The sequence below is a fragment of the Pleurodeles waltl genome, chromosome 4_2 (genome assembly GCF_031143425.1).
Source record: "Pleurodeles waltl isolate 20211129_DDA chromosome 4_2, aPleWal1.hap1.20221129, whole genome shotgun sequence".
Lineage (NCBI taxonomy): Eukaryota > Metazoa > Chordata > Amphibia > Caudata > Salamandridae > Pleurodeles > Pleurodeles waltl.
The window spans coordinates 427,429,580-427,449,255 of record NC_090443.1 but is presented as its reverse complement, the minus strand read 5'-3'; the positions used below and the strand labels follow the sequence as shown (position 1 = coordinate 427,449,255).

The following is a 19,676-nucleotide window of genomic DNA, read 5'->3' as shown; positions in this document are numbered from 1 at the left end:
TTCTCCTTGAGTCTTGTGTCAGCTTTGCTGCACAGACAGGAGCCATTAAAGGGCATGTTAATCAGGAATTCTTCGACAATCCGTGAGAACCAAGTGGAACACAACAAGGCATGGTGACGCAGCACCACCATAGAAGCCTTGGCTCTGTCTAGGGTGTCAGCGGTATCCAGCACACACCTGACAGCGAACATCGCTGCATCCCGATCATGCACTAAGGGTAGGTATTGCCTGGATTGTGCTGGCACTGTCGGGCGGCAACGGTTCAGTGTTGGGACTAACGATGGCCTCTTCGATGAGCGGTATCGGAGGTATCTGGGACGGTGCTGGAATGTAAGGAGCCGGGGTGGAATGAGGCACCCGTGACAGCAGGGAGTCAGTGGCATAAAAACGGGAATTATAAAATTACCAGAGGAAGTCTGTAACATTAAAAAAAAGGGAATTATAAAATTACCAGAGGGAGTTGGTGGCCCAAAAATGCAGTCATTAAATTCTTTAAGTTGGAGGGGTGCTGCTTCAGCTCCAGAAACTCAGGCTAGCACAGAGTGGGCCCAGGTGCCAGCTCTGCAGGTGGTGCGTACGAGTGGAGCCTGTGTTTGGACGGGAAAGCCTAAGAAAGCTTTGAAAACTTGTTGTGCTTCTTAGACTTAGCAGACTTGGAGGAAAAAGTTTTGAACCGTGAAGATGATAGTTCACAGGAACAGCCTGGTGATCTCCCACAGGAGCAGGATCGAGATCGGCGCTGAGCATTCTTCTGCTCTGCCACCAGGAGCTTCAACGCATTCTCACAAATTGTCTTTAGATTTATGGACTTGCAGTCAGAGCAAACATTGGGGTTATGGCTCCATCCCACGCACCACTGGCAAAGCAACTGTGGGTCAAAGACAGACATCTGTCGGTGACATGTTCCACATGTCGTAAACCTCATAGGTCTGTTGGGAGACATATCCCTAGCACACTGGGAGCAAAGCTATAAGAAAAAAAAAAAAGACTTAAAGTTGAAACAGTGGTCAAAAATGATTGGAGTATCTCACTGGCTACATGCTGTTGGCTCAGAAATAAAGGAATTGATGTCAGCACCCCGGGGTGGCGCTTATAAGGACACTATAACGTCACTTCCAATTCTGGCTGTGGAATCTGAGGAGGGGAACTGGAAATCTGATTTTGTACCCACTCTGCAAGACGTCTATCATGTGTGTGTACCTTTGTAATTTTCTACAGAGCACTCAAGCGGTTACATCTTTTGACAACAACTCAGGTGCTACAAATTGTGTTTTACTGCAGCCATCACATCTTTTATCACTATTTCCCAGGCCATTGACTTTTCAACAGCCTTTTTTCAGGTGGGGTCCTAACACACCAGCCTATCCTGTGCCAATACGATTATTTCCCCCTCTCAGAGGTTATATGAAAATTTGACAGTTTTCCTAGGAGTAAAGTTAAGGCAATTCATGACTATCACCCAGTTTCTGGCTGCTTGCTGTCTCAAGGAGCATAAATATAAGTATTTGTTCTCGTTTGTTGATCCCCTCACAACTTTCTCAGTGTCTGCTGAGCAAGTGATCTCTTCCTTGCTTCCTTTCCTGAAGACAGACTTGCCATACAATGTGCCCAGTCAACAGCCAACGGTCTACTAACTAGCTACGGTTATCACATCTGATGTTACTTTCTCAGCATCTAATTTCTATCTTGCATTGTTCCTAGTGGATGAAAGAAGGGCCCCCTTTTATGAAGGAAAACCTAAATCTAAGGGTGAAAGTGAATTATAGGCAGATGTCTCTTTACCCAGTAGTTACCAAAACTGGTGACCAGTTACTTGCACATGGGCTTTTTAAAGATATTGAAGAGCACCACTAGGATCAAGCACCAGGGGATCACAGACAAAAATAAATGATGGCCTTGTCACCTAGCTCATATGGTTTACACTTGATATTGGGGACCATTTGATTCTGATCCAGAGCATTGATAAGTCTGCAGGTGGCTTCTTGTGGAGTACTTCAAAGATCTTTTTATACCCCATTCCTTTTAACATCTATCTTCGGACCCTTGCTAATCTAGTAAGGGTATTTGGGAGTAACGTGTTTTTTTTGCAGATGACATTCAAGTGATTATGAGCACAAGCATCCCTGCTCCCGAAATTCAACCCAGGATGCTATGTTTAACATTGTTATTCAGATCAAAATAGCTAGAAAGCAGTAACAAAGTAGTAACAGCTAAAAAAGTGAAAGCTCTTAAAAGTCAGCAATTGCTTTAACTACCTGCCTCCTTTGCTATGGATGAAGAAAACTGCTGGAAAATTAAACAGCTAAGAATGCTAAAGCCATTTTGATGATGATAAAATGCTCTGTACAGAACAAACGTAATCGTAGTAAGGCAGTGGCAAAGGAGAAATTGTTGCCTCACAGGGTGCCAAAGGCTATAAGGATCTCCCAGACTGATTGCAGAGATGGACTGTTGTTACAGACATAAGCCAGCATCTTCAGGGCCCCAAGTTAAGTTTTAGCTCGCCACAGACTGAAACCAATGTGGTTGGTAGAGGAGGAAGATCTCTTAAAAGTTGATCTCAAAATAGAGACAGGTTCAAAGCTAAGAGTAATAAACATGAAGAGACATTTGTTTAGGGAGGGAATAGGTGGTTTAAGGAGGACAGCATAGTGCACCATGCATAAATGTCACAACATCAACCAAACTTACCAGTTGTGTACGGATCAGGTTTGTGATGTCGTGGAGAAGGATGATGCTGAATAACTTGCTGCAGTTTAGGTTGCTGCTGTGGATGCTGCTGTTGTAGTTGGGGTTGCTGCTGTGGTTGATGCTGCAGTTGATGGGGTGGTTGATGGGCAGGTTGATGCTGTGGTTGATGGGGAGGTTGATGCTGTTGCGGAGTTTGATGGTGGTGTTGCGACTGTTGTTGAGAGACAGGCTGAGGTGTCTGAATGTGAGAAGGGAACTGCATAGGAATGTGAACAGGCCGGTGTGGATGTGGCACATGCTGCTGTTGCTGCACAACAGGATGGGCAGGGGGCTGTTGGGGAGGTGGGGGTTGCGAATGGACCTTCACAGATGGAAGAAGGGGAGCCTGAGGTGGCACTTTCTGCAGCTGTTGCAGGTAGTGGTGCATCTGAGTTGTGCTGAGGGGCAGACTATGGTGAGCAGGAGGTGTCTCTTCCTCCTCCTCAAGCAGAAGTTGTGGGGGCTGCGGCTGTGGTGGCTGGGGGATTAAGGATTGCGGAGTTAAAGGAGGAGACACAGTAGGGGGACGCGTAGGTTTTGGAGGGAGAGCAGCGGCTCTGTTACTAGGCCTGGAAGGCTGCTGAGGCAAAGCATTGTGCAAAGCTGCAAAAAAAAAAAAAAAAAGAAAGACAAATGTAGATTGGAGTTGTTACAGAAAGCAGTTGGATTTGGACTTTCAAGGCAGAACTAAGTGCACTAACTCAAACGTCACATGATACTCAGTCCTTTGAGTGAAGGTGAAAAACGTTTGCTAAACTCTGCTTTAGTGACGTGAAAAAAGATAATTCAAACCCAATGCACAACATGACTTTACAGTATACAAAGGAGACTGGCATCCTGCGAGACACAAAATGACTTAAACATGTACCCCCTGACCACATACAGATAACGCTCATGCTATACACTGCTCACCCAGGATGCCGAACGAAGGCACTGATTTTTAAAAAACAGCATGAGTTTGACACACAAAGGGCCATTTCAAATATGGTTCAGTTTTAAAAAATATCCAAAGAAGCGTATTAGTAAGGCAGTTTGGGCAAAAAGATTACAGTTACATTGGCAGAGAATTTTAACTAATACCGTCAAATATTAGCTACATTTAAGCGTGAGCAGTTGGTAAACAACTGTTAGCCATTTAATGAAGAGTCGTGCAGGCTATCATCAATTTTTCCATTACAAATGTGTGTGCTATAACCATAAGGAGGCTGAATAACTCAGGAGCTCTGGGACAAAACAGTTATTAGGTAGTCACAAATAGACCTAGCTGCAGAACATTGAGACCTTTCTCACAATCCGTTGCAACACAAGTATAACACTCTTAATTCTGCACAGAAATTTGGTGAAGTCTAAGAACACTCTAATGCAATACTTTCCAGGCGAATAACTTCCAATCGCTGGAAAACCTCTTTTCTGAAATGCTTCCGTGTTCCCACCCTTCAAGATATGAATACTTTGTGGCAGACATCAAAAAGCTCTGAATGTTAACCACCCATTGGGATTTAAGGCTAAACAAAGCAACCCTGTATATAAAGACACCAATCTTTCTTGTGAAGAATCTTTCTTGTAGAAAAGAAATGTCAATCTTCGATGTGTGAGCTTTGTGGACATAAGACTTGTTCCATCAGCTTTAAATACGAATCTGGCATGAGGGATTGAGTGCAGGGCCATTTTAAGATTCCTCCTTTACCATTTAAAACATTTGCAACAAACTTATTTGGTGATGAAGCTACTTTCTTGTACTGCAGAGAGATGTGGCAATAGAGTTCCCCAGAGAGTTTCAAATTTGGAATGACATTTATTTTTATGTTTATATCTATTTATTGAATTGAATGCAGGAAAAGCAAATAATCACCTATTTGAATGGTTTTTCCACTTGAAGCTCTTCTAGATTCCCATGGTGTGCATTATTCGTCCTAGTGGTTAAGTCTGGAAGTGTTTAAAATAATTTTCTAACGGGTGTCAACCTACACTTAATGTGTGACTCACTAAGATGTTGACCATAAGCCAACAAATCCCCTACATCTAACCTCCAGTTGTTTTTTAAACACTACTCTCATCTGCTACGGCCACCTTCTCCCGAGGTCACAGACTTGAGGCAGAGGGCTCTCCTCTTTCAAGCACTCCTCATGGGAGGATGATGAATTTTTCAATGTAAATAGAAGCCACAGTTTTTGGCCTACAGGCTATCCTGGTCCCCAACACCAGTTTGTCTGGAAAAAAAAGTGTGGTGTAGGACGGGTGCCCAGAGAGACCCTGGAGCTCACTCATGAAATGAGGAAGACAGTTTAGTGGTCCGGAGGGGTCCCGTTGGTCCTCTCTACGAGCTGTCATACTTGTGTGGTGGTAAGTCCTTTACAAGCAAGGCAGCACCCCAGTGCACTGCATCCATTGCAGCTGCCAAGGCTTGTTTGCTTCCCCTCCAAGGCAACGTGTAGCTCCAGCCCCCAGCACTCCCTCCCTCAACTCCAGGGACTCTGCGTGGTCCTCCGCGTGGTCCTCCAGTGACGTGGGAGCAATGTCTGTGGTGCTGTGTGAGCTGCTTTAGCGACTTCTGTGTCCATGTTCTGCGGGAGCCCTGTGGGCGCTGCCTCTGCTCCTGTGGGACTTATGCGAGGCAGAGGGTCCTGTGACTCACCCCTCCTGGGTAGAGTCATCTGGACCTTGCTGGTCCCCGGCAGCACTTCTTTTCATCCAAACGTGAATTTGCCTTTGCCAAGGCCTGTTTGTGGAAATCCTTTACGGACACCCATCTGCAATCCAGTTTCCAGCGTGGGACACATTTATATGCATTAGGAACTATTCTCCAGCTTCTGTGCTGCAGTGATGACCTGCCTTGCTTCTTTGTTGACCAACTTCAAAAGGTACTCTGGGTGGGTAGTATCTCCTACGGCCCCGGGACTCCACAGAGACTTCTGGACTTGGTCCCCACTCTCCACGGGTCTCCATGTTTGGTAATCCATTGCTGGTTCCTTGCAGGCTGTTCTGGATGTCTCTTCTTTTCATCCGTTGTGGTGGTTTTGGGGAAATCCAGTGTTTTACTCTTGTATTCCTGGTCGCTTGGGGGTGCTGCATTACTTACCTGTGTGTTTTCCTAGTACTCTCAGTTCCCCTCTACATGATTTACTTACCTAGGTGGGGGCCCGGTATTCGCATTCCACTTTCTTAGTACATGGTTTGCGTTCCCCCTAGGGAAACTATTGCTTATTGCTATTTTACACTGTTTTCTAACCTTTATATGCCTCTTACTCTGTGTGTGTGTGTGCGTGTGTGTGTGTGTGTGCATGTGTATCTGCAGCCACCGAACATATATATATGGAAAATGTCACTTACCCAGTGTACATCTGTTCATGGCATGTAGTGCTGCAGATTCACATGCTATGCATGATTTCGCCATCTAGTGTTGGGCTCGGAGTATTACAAGTTGTTTTTCTTCAAAGAAGTCTTTTCGGAGTCACAGGATCGAGTGACTCCTCCTCTCGGTCATATTGCGCATGGGCATCAACTCCATTGCTAGATCGTTTTCCCACAAAAGGGTGAAGGAGTGATAGAGTATAATAATATAAATATTGTATTAAAGTAGTAAGTAAAAAATAGATGTCCATGTAAATGTATCTACATATGTACAAATGATAAAACTTACGACTGCAGGCTTCCGGGGAGGAGGGAGGGTGCATGTGAATCTGCAGTACTACATGCCACAAACAGATATACACTGGGTAAGTAACATTTTCTGTTCGATGGCATGTTTAGCTGCAGATACACATGCTATGCATAGACTACAAATCAGTTAATCCTCCCAAAAAATTGCAGTGGCTAGCCTGTAAGAGTTGAAGTTGTTTGAAATAATGTTCTTAAGACAGTTTGGCCAACATTGGCCTGTTGCTTTGAAAATACATCTACACAATAATACTTTATAAATGTATGAGGAGTAGACCATGTGTCAGCTTTACATATATAAGCCATTGGTATGTTTGCTAAGAATGTCCTAGACGCACCTTTCTTTTTAGTCAAATGTGCTCTAGGTGCGAGCAAAAGTTGTCTTTTTGCCTTAATGTAACATGTTTGTATGCATTTAACAATCCATCTTGCTAATCCTTGTTTAGAGATAGGATTGCCTTTATGTGGTTGCTAAAAAGCAACTAAGTTGTTTTGTTTTCCTAAAATCTTTAGTTCTATCTAAATAGTACATTAGATCTCTTTTTAGATCAAGAGTATGAAGAGTTCTTTCTGCAACTGAGTCTGGCTGTGGAAAGAAGACTGGCAATTCCACTGTTTGGTTTATGTGAAAAGGTGATACTACTTTTGGTAGAAATTTGGGATTTGTCCTAAGTACAACTTTATGTTTGTGCACTTGGAAAAAAGGTTCTCCAAAAAGGACTGTGTGTATTTCACTAACTCTTCGCAATGAAGTAATAGCTATTAGGAATGCAACCGTCCATGTAAAAAATTGAATCTGACAAGAATGCATGGGTTCCAAAGGTGGGCCCATGAGTCTGGTAAGTACGATATTTAGATTCCAAGTAGGAACAGGTGGTGTTCTAGGTGGAATAATACTTTTTAATCCTTCCATGAAGGATTTTATAATTGGAACTCTGAATAGGGAGGTGTGTTCAATAGTCTCCAAGTATGCTCATATTGCAATAAGATTAATTTTAATGGATCTGAAAGCTAAATTTGATTTCAGCAAATGCAGTAGATAGCATACAATATCTTGTATTGATGCTGTAAGTGGATCAGTATTTTTAGATTGACAGTAGTAAACAAATCTTTTCCATTTGTTAGCATAAGATGGTCTAGTGGTAGGTTTTAACGTGCCTGTTTGAGTACTTCCATAAATTCTAATGGAAGTTTTAAGCATCCAAACTCTAGGACTTCAGGAGCCAAATCGCTAAGTTGAGAGCACTAGGGTTTAGATGCCCGATTTGACCTTTGTTAACAAAGCCAGTCTGTTTGGAAGTTTTGAGTGAGATACTACCGACAGGTCTAGGAGTGTGGTGTACCAATGTTGTCGTGCACATGTTGGGGCTATGAGTATCATGGTCAGAGATGTCTGACGTAGTTTGCTGACCAGGAAAGGGAAGGAGTGGGAGAGGGGGAAAAGCGTAAGGAAATATCCCTGACCAATTGATCCATAGAGTATTGCCCTTGGATAGGGGATGTGGGTGCCTGGAAGCAGTTTTGGCATTTTCCGTTTTTGCTTGCTGCGAATAAGTCTACTTCTGGTGTTCCCCACTTTTGAAAGTACTTTGAAGTACCTGAAAGTGAATTTCCCATTCATGTGTCTGTTGGTGGTTCCTGCTTAGGAGATCCGCCAGCTGATTGTGTATTCCTGGAATGTATTCTGCCAACAGATGAATGTGATTGTGAATTGCCCATTTCCATATTGTCTTGGCTAAAAGGGACAGTTGAGATGAATGTGTCCGGCCTTGTTTCTTTAGGTGAAACATGGTTGTCATATTGTATGTTTTTATCAGAACAATCTTGTGTTTGAGAAGGGGTTGAAATGCTTTTAGGGCAAGGAACACAGCTAATAATTCTAAATGGTTTATCTGAAAATTTCTCTGTTTCGAATCCCATTCCCCTTGAATGGTAAGGTTGTTGAGATGAGCTCCCCAATCTATCATTGATGCATCTGTTATTGTGGTCTGAGGCACAGGGTCTTGAAATGACCGCCCCTTCATTAAATTGCTGAGATTCCTCCACTGAAGGGACGTGTGCGTTTGGCGGTCCAACAACACTAGATCCTGCAACTGACCCTGTGCCTGAGACCACTGTTGTGAGAGGCATTGTTGTAAAGGCCTCATATTGAGTCTTGCATGCAGTACTATTGCTATGCAAGATGCCATCATTCCTAGAATTTTCATGATAAATCTTACAGTGTATTGTTGATTTGGCTGTATTTGTGGCATGAGATTTTGGAACGCCTGTATCCTTTGTGTATTTGGATATGCTAGGGCTTTTTGCGTACTTGAAATAGCACCTAGGTAAGGCTGTACTTGTGCTGGTTGAAGGTGAGATTTATGGTAACTGAGAGTGAACCCTAGTGTATGTAGGGTCTCTATTACGTACTGAGTGTGTTGTTGGCACTGTGTAAAATTGCTTGATTCTATTAACCAATCGTCTAGATATGGAAAAACATGAATGTGTTGCCTTCTTAGGTAGGCTGCCAATACAGCTAGACATTTTGTGAACACTCTTGGAGCTGTTGTTATGCTGAATGCACTTTGAACTGATAACGTTTTCCTGCTATGACGAACCTAAGGTATTTTCTGTGAGCTGGATGGATGGGTATGGAAAATGTCACTTACCCAGTGTAAATCTGTTCGTGGCATGAGACGCTGCAGATTCACATGCTGTGCATTATTCTGCCATCTAGTGCTGGGCTCGGAGTGTTACAAGTTGTTTTTCTTCGAAGAAGTCTTTTCGAGTCACAAGATCGAGGGACTCCTCCCCTTTCGGCTCCATTGCGCATGGGCGTCGACTCCATCTTAGATTGTTTTCACCGCAGAGGGTGAGGTAGGAGTTGTGTATATAGTAACAGTGCCCATGCAATGGAGTAAGTATGTATGTACATAATATGTTTAAAAGTGATATATATTTAAAAATGTACAAATGTACAAGTTTATTTTTATCAACTTATAACGGCTACAGGCTCCCGGGGAGGTGGGAGGGCGCATGTGAATCTGCAGCGTCACATGCCACGAACAGATGTACACTGGGTAAGTAACATTTTCCGTTCAATGGCATGTGTAGCTGCAGATACACATGCTGTGCATAGACTAGTAAGCAGTTATCTCCCCAAAAGCGGTGGTTTAGCCTGTAGGAGTTGAAATTGTTTGAAACAATGTCCGTAATACTGCCTGTCCTACTGTGGCTTGTTGTGTTGTTAACACATCCTCACAGTAATGTTTAGTGAATGTATGAGGCGTAGACCATGTGGCTGCCTTACAGATTTCTGTCATGGGTATATTTCCTAGAAAGGCCATTGTGGCGCCTTTCTTTCTAGTGGAGTGTGCCTTTGGTGTAATAGGCAGGTCTCTCTTAGCTTTTACATAGCAGGTTTGAATACGCTTAACTATCCATCTGGCAATGCCTTGTTTGGATATTTGATTTCCTGCATGAGGTTTTTGAAAAGCTACAAACAATTGTTTTGTTTAGCGAAATTGTTTGGTTCTATCAATGTAATACATTAGTGTCCTTTTGATGTCTAATGTATGTAATGCTCTTTCAGCTACAGAGTCTGGTTGTGGAAAAAATACTGGGAGTTCCACAGTTTGATTTAAGTGGAACGGTGATATAACTTTTGGTAAAAATGTTGGATTTGTGCGTAGAACCACTTTATGTTTGTGTATTTGTATAAAGGGTTCCTGTATGGTAAATGCTTGTATTTCACTTACTCTTCTAAGAGATGTGATAGCTATTAGGAAGGCTACTTTCCATGTTAAGTATTGCATTTCACAAGAGTGCATGGGTTGAAATGGTGGGCCCATGAGTCGTGTTAATACAATATTGAGATTCCATGAAGGAACTGGTGGTGTTCTTGGGGGAATGATTATTTTTAGACCCTCCATAAAAGCTTTTATGACTGGGATTTTAAAGAGTGAAGTTGAATGTGTAATTTGCAGACAGGCAGAAATTGCTGTGAGATGTATTTTAATGGATGAAAAAAGCTAGCTTAGATTTTTGTAAGTGTAATAAGTAGCTTACAATGTTTTTTGTTGACAGTAATAAACAAATCTTTTTCCATTTATTTGCGTAGCAATGTCTTGTAGTAGGTTTCCTAGCTTGTTTAATGACCTCCATACATTCTTGTGTAAGGTCTAGATGTCCAAATTCTAAGACTTCAGGAGCCAGATTGCTAGATTGAGCGATGCTGGATTCGGGTGTCTGATCTGTTGTCTGTGTTGAGTTAACAGATCTGGTCTGTTTGGTAGCTTGATATGAGGTACTACTGACAGGTCTAGTAGTGTTGTGTACCATGGTTGGCGAGCCCAAGTTGGTGTTACTAGTATTAGTTTGTTTTGACTCAATTTGTTTACTAGATACGGAAGGAGTGGGAGAGGGGGAAAAGCGTAAGCAAATATCCCTGACCAACTCACCCATAACGCATTGCCCTTGGAGTGAGGGTGTGGGTACCTGGATGCGAAGTTTTGGCATTTTGAGTTTCCTTTTGTTGCGAATAGATCTATTTGTGGTGTTCCCCAGTTTTGAAAGTAGGTTTGCAGTATCTGGGGACGAAGTTCCCATTCATGTATTTGTTGGTGATCTCGACTGAGATTGTCGGCCAACTGGTTTTGAATTCCTGGAATGTATTGTGCTATTAGGCGAATGTGATTGTGAATCGCCCAATGCCAAATCTTCTGTGCTAAGAGAGACAGCTGTGATGAGTGTGTCCCTCCCTGTTTGTTTATGTAATACATTGTTGTCATGTTGTCTGTTTTGACAAGAATGTGTTTGTGGGCTATTAACGGTTGAAATGCTTTCAAGGCTAGAAACACTGCTAATAGTTCTAGTTGATTTATATGAAGTTGTCTTTGTTGAGTGTTCCATTGTCCCTGGATGCTGTGTTGGTTGAGGTGTGCTCCCCATCCTACCATGGAAGCATCTGTTGTGATCACGTATTGAGGCACTGGGTCCTGGAAAGGCCGCACTTGGTTTAAATTTATAGGATTCCACAATTGCAGCGAAGAGTGTGTTTGGCGGTCTATCAACACTAGATCTTGAAGTTGACCCTGTGCTTGTGTCCATTGTGTCGCTAGACACTGTTGTAAGGGCCTCATGTGTAACCTTGCGTTTGGGACAATGGCTATGCATGAAGACATCATGCCTAGAAGTTTCATAACAAACCTCACTTGATAGTGCTGGTTTGGGTGCATGTTTAGTATTACATTTTGGAAGGCACTGTTTAGTTTGTGGGGTTTTTGGGCTTTGGAATTTCCCTCTTGTTTTAGGAAACTGTCCACCCTTATATTGACCCCGAAAACCTCCTCTTTGGTATTGGCCCTGGTATGTGGGTCTGGTCTGTGAGGATGAAGGTTCTGTGCTTTGGGCTCGAAACCCCTTTCTAAAGTGTGGCTTCCTATAGGTGCCTCTGCTCTGTGGGGAGTAAAGCGCGCCCATGGCTTTGGCCGTGTCCGTGTCTTTCTTTAGCTTCTCTATAGCTGTATCCACCTCCACCTCCATTAAAAGGCATATTAAGCACAGCCTGCTGGATCTCTGGCTTAAATCCGGAGGTGCGTAGCCATGCGTGTCTCCCAATAGTGACCGCCGTGTTCACTGTTCTGGCAGCTGTGTCCGCTGCATCTATAGCCGATCGTATGTGGTTGTTGGAGATACTTTGGCCCTCCTCCACAACTTGTTGTGCACGCTTTTGAAACTCTATGGGAAGATGTTCAATGAAATGCTGCATTTCGTCCCAATGAGCCCTGTCATATCTTGCCAAAAAAGCTTGGGAATTGACAATACGCCATTGATTGGCTGCTTGTGTTGCAACCCTTTTTCCCACTGCATCAAACTTTCGACTTTCTTTGTCGGAAGGTGGTGCATCCCCAGAAGTCTGTGAGTTTGCCCTTTTCCGGGCTGCCCCTACTACCACCGAGTCAGGTGTTAGTTGTTGCGTGATGTACACAGGGTCCGTAGGGGGGAGGTTTGTATTTCTTCTCCACCCTAGGTGTGATGGCTCTGCATTTGACGGGGTCTTGAAACACCTGTTTCGCGTGTTTTAACATGCCTGGTAACATAGGCAGACTCTGGTATTGGCTATGTGTTGATGACAGGGTATTGAATAAAAAGTCATCCTCTATAGGTTCTGCATGTAGTGCTACATTGTGAAAAGTAGCTGCTCTGGGCACCACCTGCATGTAAGCAGTACTGTCTTCAGGTGGTGATGGTCTTGACGGGTAGCAATCCGGACTATTGTCAGATACTGGTGCATCATATAGATCCCATGCATCTGGGTCATCCTGGCTCATCCCTGTGTGCGTTGGTGATTGCATCATTGGGGGTGTTGCAATTGGTGACAGTTGTGGTGAGTGCTGTGGCGATGGCGAAAAACGTGGTGGAGTTTTTTCTTTAGCCACCTTTGCTTTTGCCTGTTTTTCTGTTTCTTGGAAAGCGAGTTTCCTTTTCATTTTAATTGGGGGAAGAGTTCTTATTTTCCGTGTGTCCTTCTGAATATGGAGCCTTCTTTGTGTATAGTCTGGCTCTCCCATCTCTAATTCTTGTCCGAATTTATGGCCTTCTAGTTATGATGAAAGGCCTTGTTCTTCTGAATAGGAGCTCTGTTTCGGCTCCGAGGCTGGGTGTTTCGGCACCGGAACCTTTTCCGCAGTCTTTTTCGGCTCCAAAGCCACCTTTTTCGGTTTCGGGGTACCGATATCTTGGTGCCGAGTTTGGTCGGAGCCAGTATCTCGGTGCCGAGTATACTCTGTGCCGGTATCTCGGTGCCGAGTATACTCTGTGCCGGTATCTCGACCGGACTCGGATGTCTTCGACACGTGTGTGCCCTTTTTTGGTGCCGATGGTTGGTCACCGTGTTTACGGGTTAAGCCATGGCCTGCCGGCGGTGGCGTCCCCTGGGCTTTCATGATCTTTGTGTGAGTTTTGGCCGGGGCAGGTTTACTCACAGTTTGTTGCCCCCCAGCTGCTCACTTTCGGCCTCGTCCGAGTCCGAATCAGGAATGGAGAAAGTCTCCTCTTCTTCGACGTCGTGTTGTCCTGCCGGCGTCGACGCCATTTGAAGCCTTTGAGCTCTCCGGTCCCATAGCGTCTTTTTCGACCGAAATGCCCGACAGGCCTCGCAGGTATCCTCTGTGTTCGGGGGACAAACACAAATTACAGACCAATTGCTGGTCTGTATAAGGATACTTATTGTGGCATTTGGGGCAGAAGCGGAATGGGGTCCGTTCCATGAGCCTTGAAGACGCACGCGGCCGGGCCGACCAGGCCCCGCCGTGGAGTGGAAGCCCCGAAGGGCTACCGGAGCTCTTCTTTTCTTCGGTGTCGATCTGCTATTACTAACCCGATACCGAACGCAAACAATCCCGTTGAATTGTCCGAGATTTAACTAACTTTCCGAACCTAAACACGGAGCGAAGAGGAACACGTCCAAACCCGATGGCGGAAAGAAAACAATCTAAGATGGAGTCGACGCCCATGCGCAATGGAGCCGAAAGGGGAGGAGTCCCTCGATCTTGTGACTCGAAAAGACTTCTTCAAAGAAAAACAACTTGTAACACTCCGAGCCCAACACTAGATGGTAGGATAATGCACAGCATGTGTATCTGCAGCTACACATGCCATCGAACATGAAAATACGCATCCTTGAGGTCTAAAGCAGACACGTAATCTTGGTTTTGTAGTAGTAGAATGACGTCCTGTAGAGTTACCATGTGAAAGTGTTCTGAAAGGATGTATAGATTCAGAGGTCTAGCATAGGCCTGAGAGTGCCATCCTTTTTGGGAATAAGGAAGTACAATGAGTATACTCCTATTCCTTGTTAAGAATGTGGGACTAATACTATTGCTTGTTTAAGTAGTAGCGATTGGACCTCTTGTAACAGAACCTTGTGTTCTGGGGACAATCTGTGGTAACGTGGGGGAATGTTTGGAGGGGTAGAAATCAATTCTAGGCAATAGCCACTGCGGATAACTGACACCACCCTGGTCTGTGGTGATGTTTTGCCAATGAGAGTGGAATTACTGTAGTCTTCCCCCTACAGGAGATGTGTAGTGTTGAAGGATGGTAAATAAGTCACTGTTTGGATGGTGTAGTGGCTTGTTTTGAGGTTTGGAAGTTGCCTCTGTTTCTAAAATATTGGCCTCTGTAAGACCCTCTAAATCCCCCTCTCTGATATGTTGCTGCTGATGTCCCTGCTTTGCCCAGGAGGTAGAGGCTTCAGAGGATTGTGGTTTGAATCCTCCTCTAAATTGTTGCCTGCGAAAGGAGCCTCTATGCGGTGTCGAGTATAATGTTCCCATTGATCTTTCCTCAGTTTTTCTATGGTCGTATTGTAACCTCAGGACAAAACAAATGTTTTTGCCAAAAGGCATGTTAAGTCCTGCCTGTTGGATTCCTGGTTTAAACCCAGAACATAGGCATGCATGCCTTCTTATAGTAAAGGCAGTACTGACACTTCTGGCTGCTGTGTCCGCAACATCAAAGGCAGACCTTATCTGGTTATTGCTTATGGCCTGACCCTCTTCTACAATCTGCTGTGCCCTTTTCTGGTGTTCCTTTGGTAGGTGCTGTAGGAGCTCTTGCATCTCGTCCCAGTGGGGTCTATCATATCTGGCTAGAAGTGCTTGCGAATTTGCAATTCGCCACAGATTGGCCACCTGCATGGCCACTCTCTTGCCAGCAGCATCACATTTCCTACTCCCCTTATCAGGGGGAGGAGCATCCCCTGGGGATTGGCTATTAGCCCTCTTTCTAGCCACACTGACTACCACTGAATCTGGAGGAACTTGGTGTGTTATGTAATCTGGGTCTATAGGAGCAGGTTTGTATTTTTTGTCAATACGCAAAGTAATTACTAATTCTTTGACTGGCTGTAAGGAAATGCCTCCTTGGCATGGTTACCCCCTGACTTTTTGCCTTTGCTGATGCTATGTTTTGAATTGAAAGTGTGCTGAGGCCTGCTAACCAGGCCCCAGCACCAGGGTTCTTTCCCTAACCTGTACTTTTGATTCCACAATTGGCACACCCTGGCATCCAGATAAGTCCCTTGTAAGTGGTACCCCTGGTACCAAGGGCCCTGATGCCAAGGAAGGTCTCTAAGGGCTGCAGCATGTCTTATGCCACCCTGGAGACCCCTCACTCAGCACAGACACACTGCTTGCCAGCTTGTGTGTGCTGGTGAGAACAAAACGAGTAAGTCGACATGGCACTCCCCTCAGGGTGCCATGCCAGCCTCTCACTGCCTATGCAGGTATAGATAAGTCACCCCTCTAGTAGGCCTTACAGCCCTAAGGCAGGGTGCACTATACCATAGGTGAGGGCACCAGTGCATGAGCACTGTGCCCCTACAGTGTCTAAGCAATACCTTAGACATTGTAAGTGCAGGGTAGCCATAAGAGTATATGGTCTGGGAGTCTGTTTTACACAAACTCCACAGCACCATAATGGCTACACTGAAAACTGGGAAGTTTGGTATCAAACTTCTCAGCACAATAAATGCACACTGATGCCAGTGTACATTTTATTGCAAACTACACCCCAGAGGGCACCTTAGAGGTGCCCCCTGAAACCTTAACCGACTATCTGTGTAGGCTGACTGGTTCCAGCAGCCTGCCACACTAGAGACATGTTGCTGGCCCCATGGGGAGAGTGCCTTTGTCACTCTGAGGCCAGTAACAAAGCCTGCACTGGGCGGAGATGCTAACACCTCCCCCAGGCAGGAGCTGTAACACCTGGCGGTGAGCCTCAAAGGCTCACCCCTTTGTCACAGCACCGCAGGACACTCCAGCTTAGTGGAGTTGCCCGCCCCCTCCGGCCACGGCCCCCACTTTTGGCGGCAAGGCTGGAGGAAACAAAGAAAACAACAAGGAGGAGTCACTGGCCAGTCAGGACAGCCCCTAAGGTGTCCTGAGCGGAGGCGACTCTAACTTTTAGAAATCCTCCATCTTGCAGATGGAGGATTCCCCCAATAGGATTAGGGATGTGACCCCCTCCCCTTGGGAGGAGGCACAAAGAGGGTGTACTCACCCTCAGGGCTAGTAGCCATTGGCTACTAACCCCCCAGACCTTAACACGCCCTTAAATTTAGTATTTAAGGGCTTCCCTGAACCTAAGAATTGAGATTCCTGCAACTTACCTGAAGAAGAAGGACTGCTGAGCTGAAAAACCCCTGCAGAGGAAGAACAGAAGACACCAACTGCTTTGGCTCCAGACTTACCGGCCTGTCTCCTGCCTTCCAAAGAAACCTGCTCCAGCGACGCTTTCCAAGGGACCAGCGACCTCTGAATCCTCTGAGGACTGCCCAGCTTCAAGAAAGACTAGAAACTCCCGAGGACAGCGGCACTGTTCCAAGAGAACTGCAACTTTGTTACAAGGAGCAGATTTAAAGACCCCTGCAACTCCCCGCAAGAAGCGTGAGGCTTGCAACACTGCACCCGGCGACCCCGACTCGACTGGTGGAGAACAACCAACTCAGGAAGGACCCTCCGGCGACTCTACGACTGTGAGTAACCAAAGTTGTCCCCCCTGAGCCCCCACAGCGACGCCTGCAGAGGGAATCCCCAGGCTCCCCCTGACCGCGACTGTCTGAACTCCATTTCCCGACGGCTGGAAAAGACCCTGCACCCGCAGCCCCCAGCCCCTAAAGAAACGGAACTTCTGTGCAGGAGTGACCCCCAGGAGGCCCTCTCCCTTGCCCAGGTGGTGGCTACCCCGAGGAGCCCCCCCCTTGCCTGCCTGCATCGCTGAAGAGACCCCTTGGTCTCCCATTGAAAACTAAAGGAAACCCGACGCTTGTTTGCACACTGCACCCGGCCGCCCCCGCGCTGCTGAGGGTGTACTTTCTGTGTGGACTTGTGTCTCCCCCGGTGCCCTACAAAACCCCCCTGGTCTGCCCTCCGAAGACGCGGGTACTTACCTGCTGGCAGACTGGAACCGGGGCACCCCCTTCTCTCCATTATAGCCTATGTGTTTTGGGCACCTCTTTGACCTTTGCACCTGACCGGCCCTGAGCTGCTGGTGTGATAACTTTGGGATTGCTCTGAACCCCCAACGGTGGGCTACCTTGGACCAAAAACTGAAACCTGTAAGTGACTTACTTACCTGTTAAAACTAACATTATTTTACCTCCCCCAGGAACTGTGAAAATTGCACTGTGTCCACTTTTAAAACAGCTTATTGTGTTTTATGTGAAAAGTATACTTGCTAATGAAATGATTCAAAGTTCCTAAAGTACTTACCTGCAATACCTTTCAAATGAGATATTACATGTAAAATTTGAACCTGTGGTTCTTAAAATAAACTAAGAAAATATATTTTTCTATAACAAAACCTATTGGCTGGATTTGTCTCTGAGTGTGTGTACCTCATTTATTGTCTATGTGTATGTACAACAAATGCTTAACACTACTCCTTTGATAAGCCTACTGCTCGACCACTCTACCACAAAATAGAGCATTAGTATTATCTCTTTTTGCCACTATCTTACCTCTAAGGGGAACCCTTGGACTCTGTGCATACTATTCCTTACTTTGAAATAGTGCACACAGAGCCAACCTCCTACATTGGTGGATCAGCGGTGGGGTACAAGACTTTGCATTTGCTGGACTACTCAGCCAATACCTGATCACACGACAAATTCCAAAAATTGTCATTAGAAATTGATTTTTGCAATTTGAAATTTTTCTAAATTCTTTAAAGTCCTGCTAGGGCCTTGTGTTAGTCCCTGTTAGCATTTCTTTTAGAGTTTAAAAGTTTGTTAAAAGTTTGAATTAGATTCTAGAACTAGTTTTAGTTTCTTAAAAAGTATTCCAACTTTTAGAAGCATAATGTCTAATACAGAAGTGAATGTGGTGGAACTCGACACCACACCTTACCTCCATCTACAGATGAGAGAGCTAAGGTCACTCTGTAAAATCAAGAAAATAACAATGGGCTCCAGACCTACCAAACTACAGCTCCAGGAGCTGTTGGCAGAGTATGAGAGAGCCAACCCCTCTGTGGATGGCAACACAGATGAAGATGATAGTGAATTGGAGGAAGATTCCCCCCTACCAGTCCTATCTAGGGAGGACAGGGCCTCTCAAGCCCTGACCCCAAAAATACTAGTCAGAGATGCTGGCTCCCTCACAGGAGGGACCAACACCTCTGAAATCACTGAGGATAACTCCAGTGAAGAGGACATCCAGTTAGCCAGGATGGCCAAAAGATTGGCTTTGGAAAGACAGATCCTGGCCATAGAAAGGGAAAGACAAGAGATGGGCCTAGGACCCATCAATGGTGGCAGCAACATAAATAGGGTCAGAGATTCTCCTGACATGTTGAAAATCCCTAAAGGGATTGTAACTAAATATGAAGATGGTGATGACATCACCAAATGGTTCACAGCTTTTGAGAGGGCTTGTGTAACCAGAAAAGTGAACAAATCCCACTGGGGTGCTCTCCTTTGGGAAATGTTCACAGGAAAGTGTAGGGATAGACTCCTCACACTCTCTGGAAAAGATGCAGAATCTTATGACCTCATGAAGGGTACCCTGATTGAGGGCTTTGGATTCTCCACTGAGGAGTATAGGATTAGATTCAGGGGGGCTCAAAAATCCTCGAGCCAGACCTGGGTTGACTTTGTAGACTACTCAGTAAAAACACTAGATGGTTGGATTCAAGGCAGTGGTGTAAGTAATTATGATGGGCTGTACAATTTATTTGTGAAAGAACACCTATTAAGTAATTGTTTCAATGATAAACTGCATCAGCATCTGGTAGACCTAGGACCAATTTCTCCCCAAGAATTGGGAAAGAAGGCGGACCATTGGGTCAAGACTAGGGTGTCCAAAACTTCCACAGGGGGTGACCAAAAGAAAGGGGTCACAAAACCTCCCCAGGGGAAAGGTGGTGAGACAGCCAAAAACAAAAATAGTAAAGAGTCTTCTACAGGCCCCCAAAAACCTGCACAGGAGGGTGGGCCCAGAGCCTCTTCACAAAACAATTCTGGGTACAAGGGTAAAAACTTTGATCCCAAAAAGGCCTGGTGTCGTAGCTGTAGTCAGTCTGGACACCAAACTGGAGACAAAGCCTGTCCCAAGAAAGATACCACTTCTAACTCCCATCCAGCTAAAACTGGAATGGCCAGTCTCCAAGTGGGATCAACAGTGTGCCCAGAGCAAATCAGGTGTCACACTGAAGCTACATTAGTCTCTGAGGGTGGGGTGGATTTAGCCACACTGGCTGCCTGGCCCCCTAACATGCAAAAATACAGGCAGCAGCTCTTAATT

At 45.2% G+C, this 19,676-nt stretch overlaps 1 protein-coding gene across 5 annotated transcripts in view; it reads right to left on the bottom strand.

The window, feature by feature from the left end:
• The window catches only part of BRD4 (bromodomain containing 4), a 1,024,368-nt gene that overhangs the window by 223,608 nt on the left and 781,084 nt on the right, over positions 1-19,676 (bottom strand). For all 5 annotated transcript variants that reach the window (XM_069231688.1, XM_069231690.1, XM_069231691.1 and 2 more), the window contains one exon: positions 2,692-3,333. In XM_069231688.1, the coding sequence (XP_069087789.1) occupies positions 2,692-3,333 (642 nt within the window). The remainder of the gene's footprint in view (positions 1-2,691; positions 3,334-19,676) is intronic.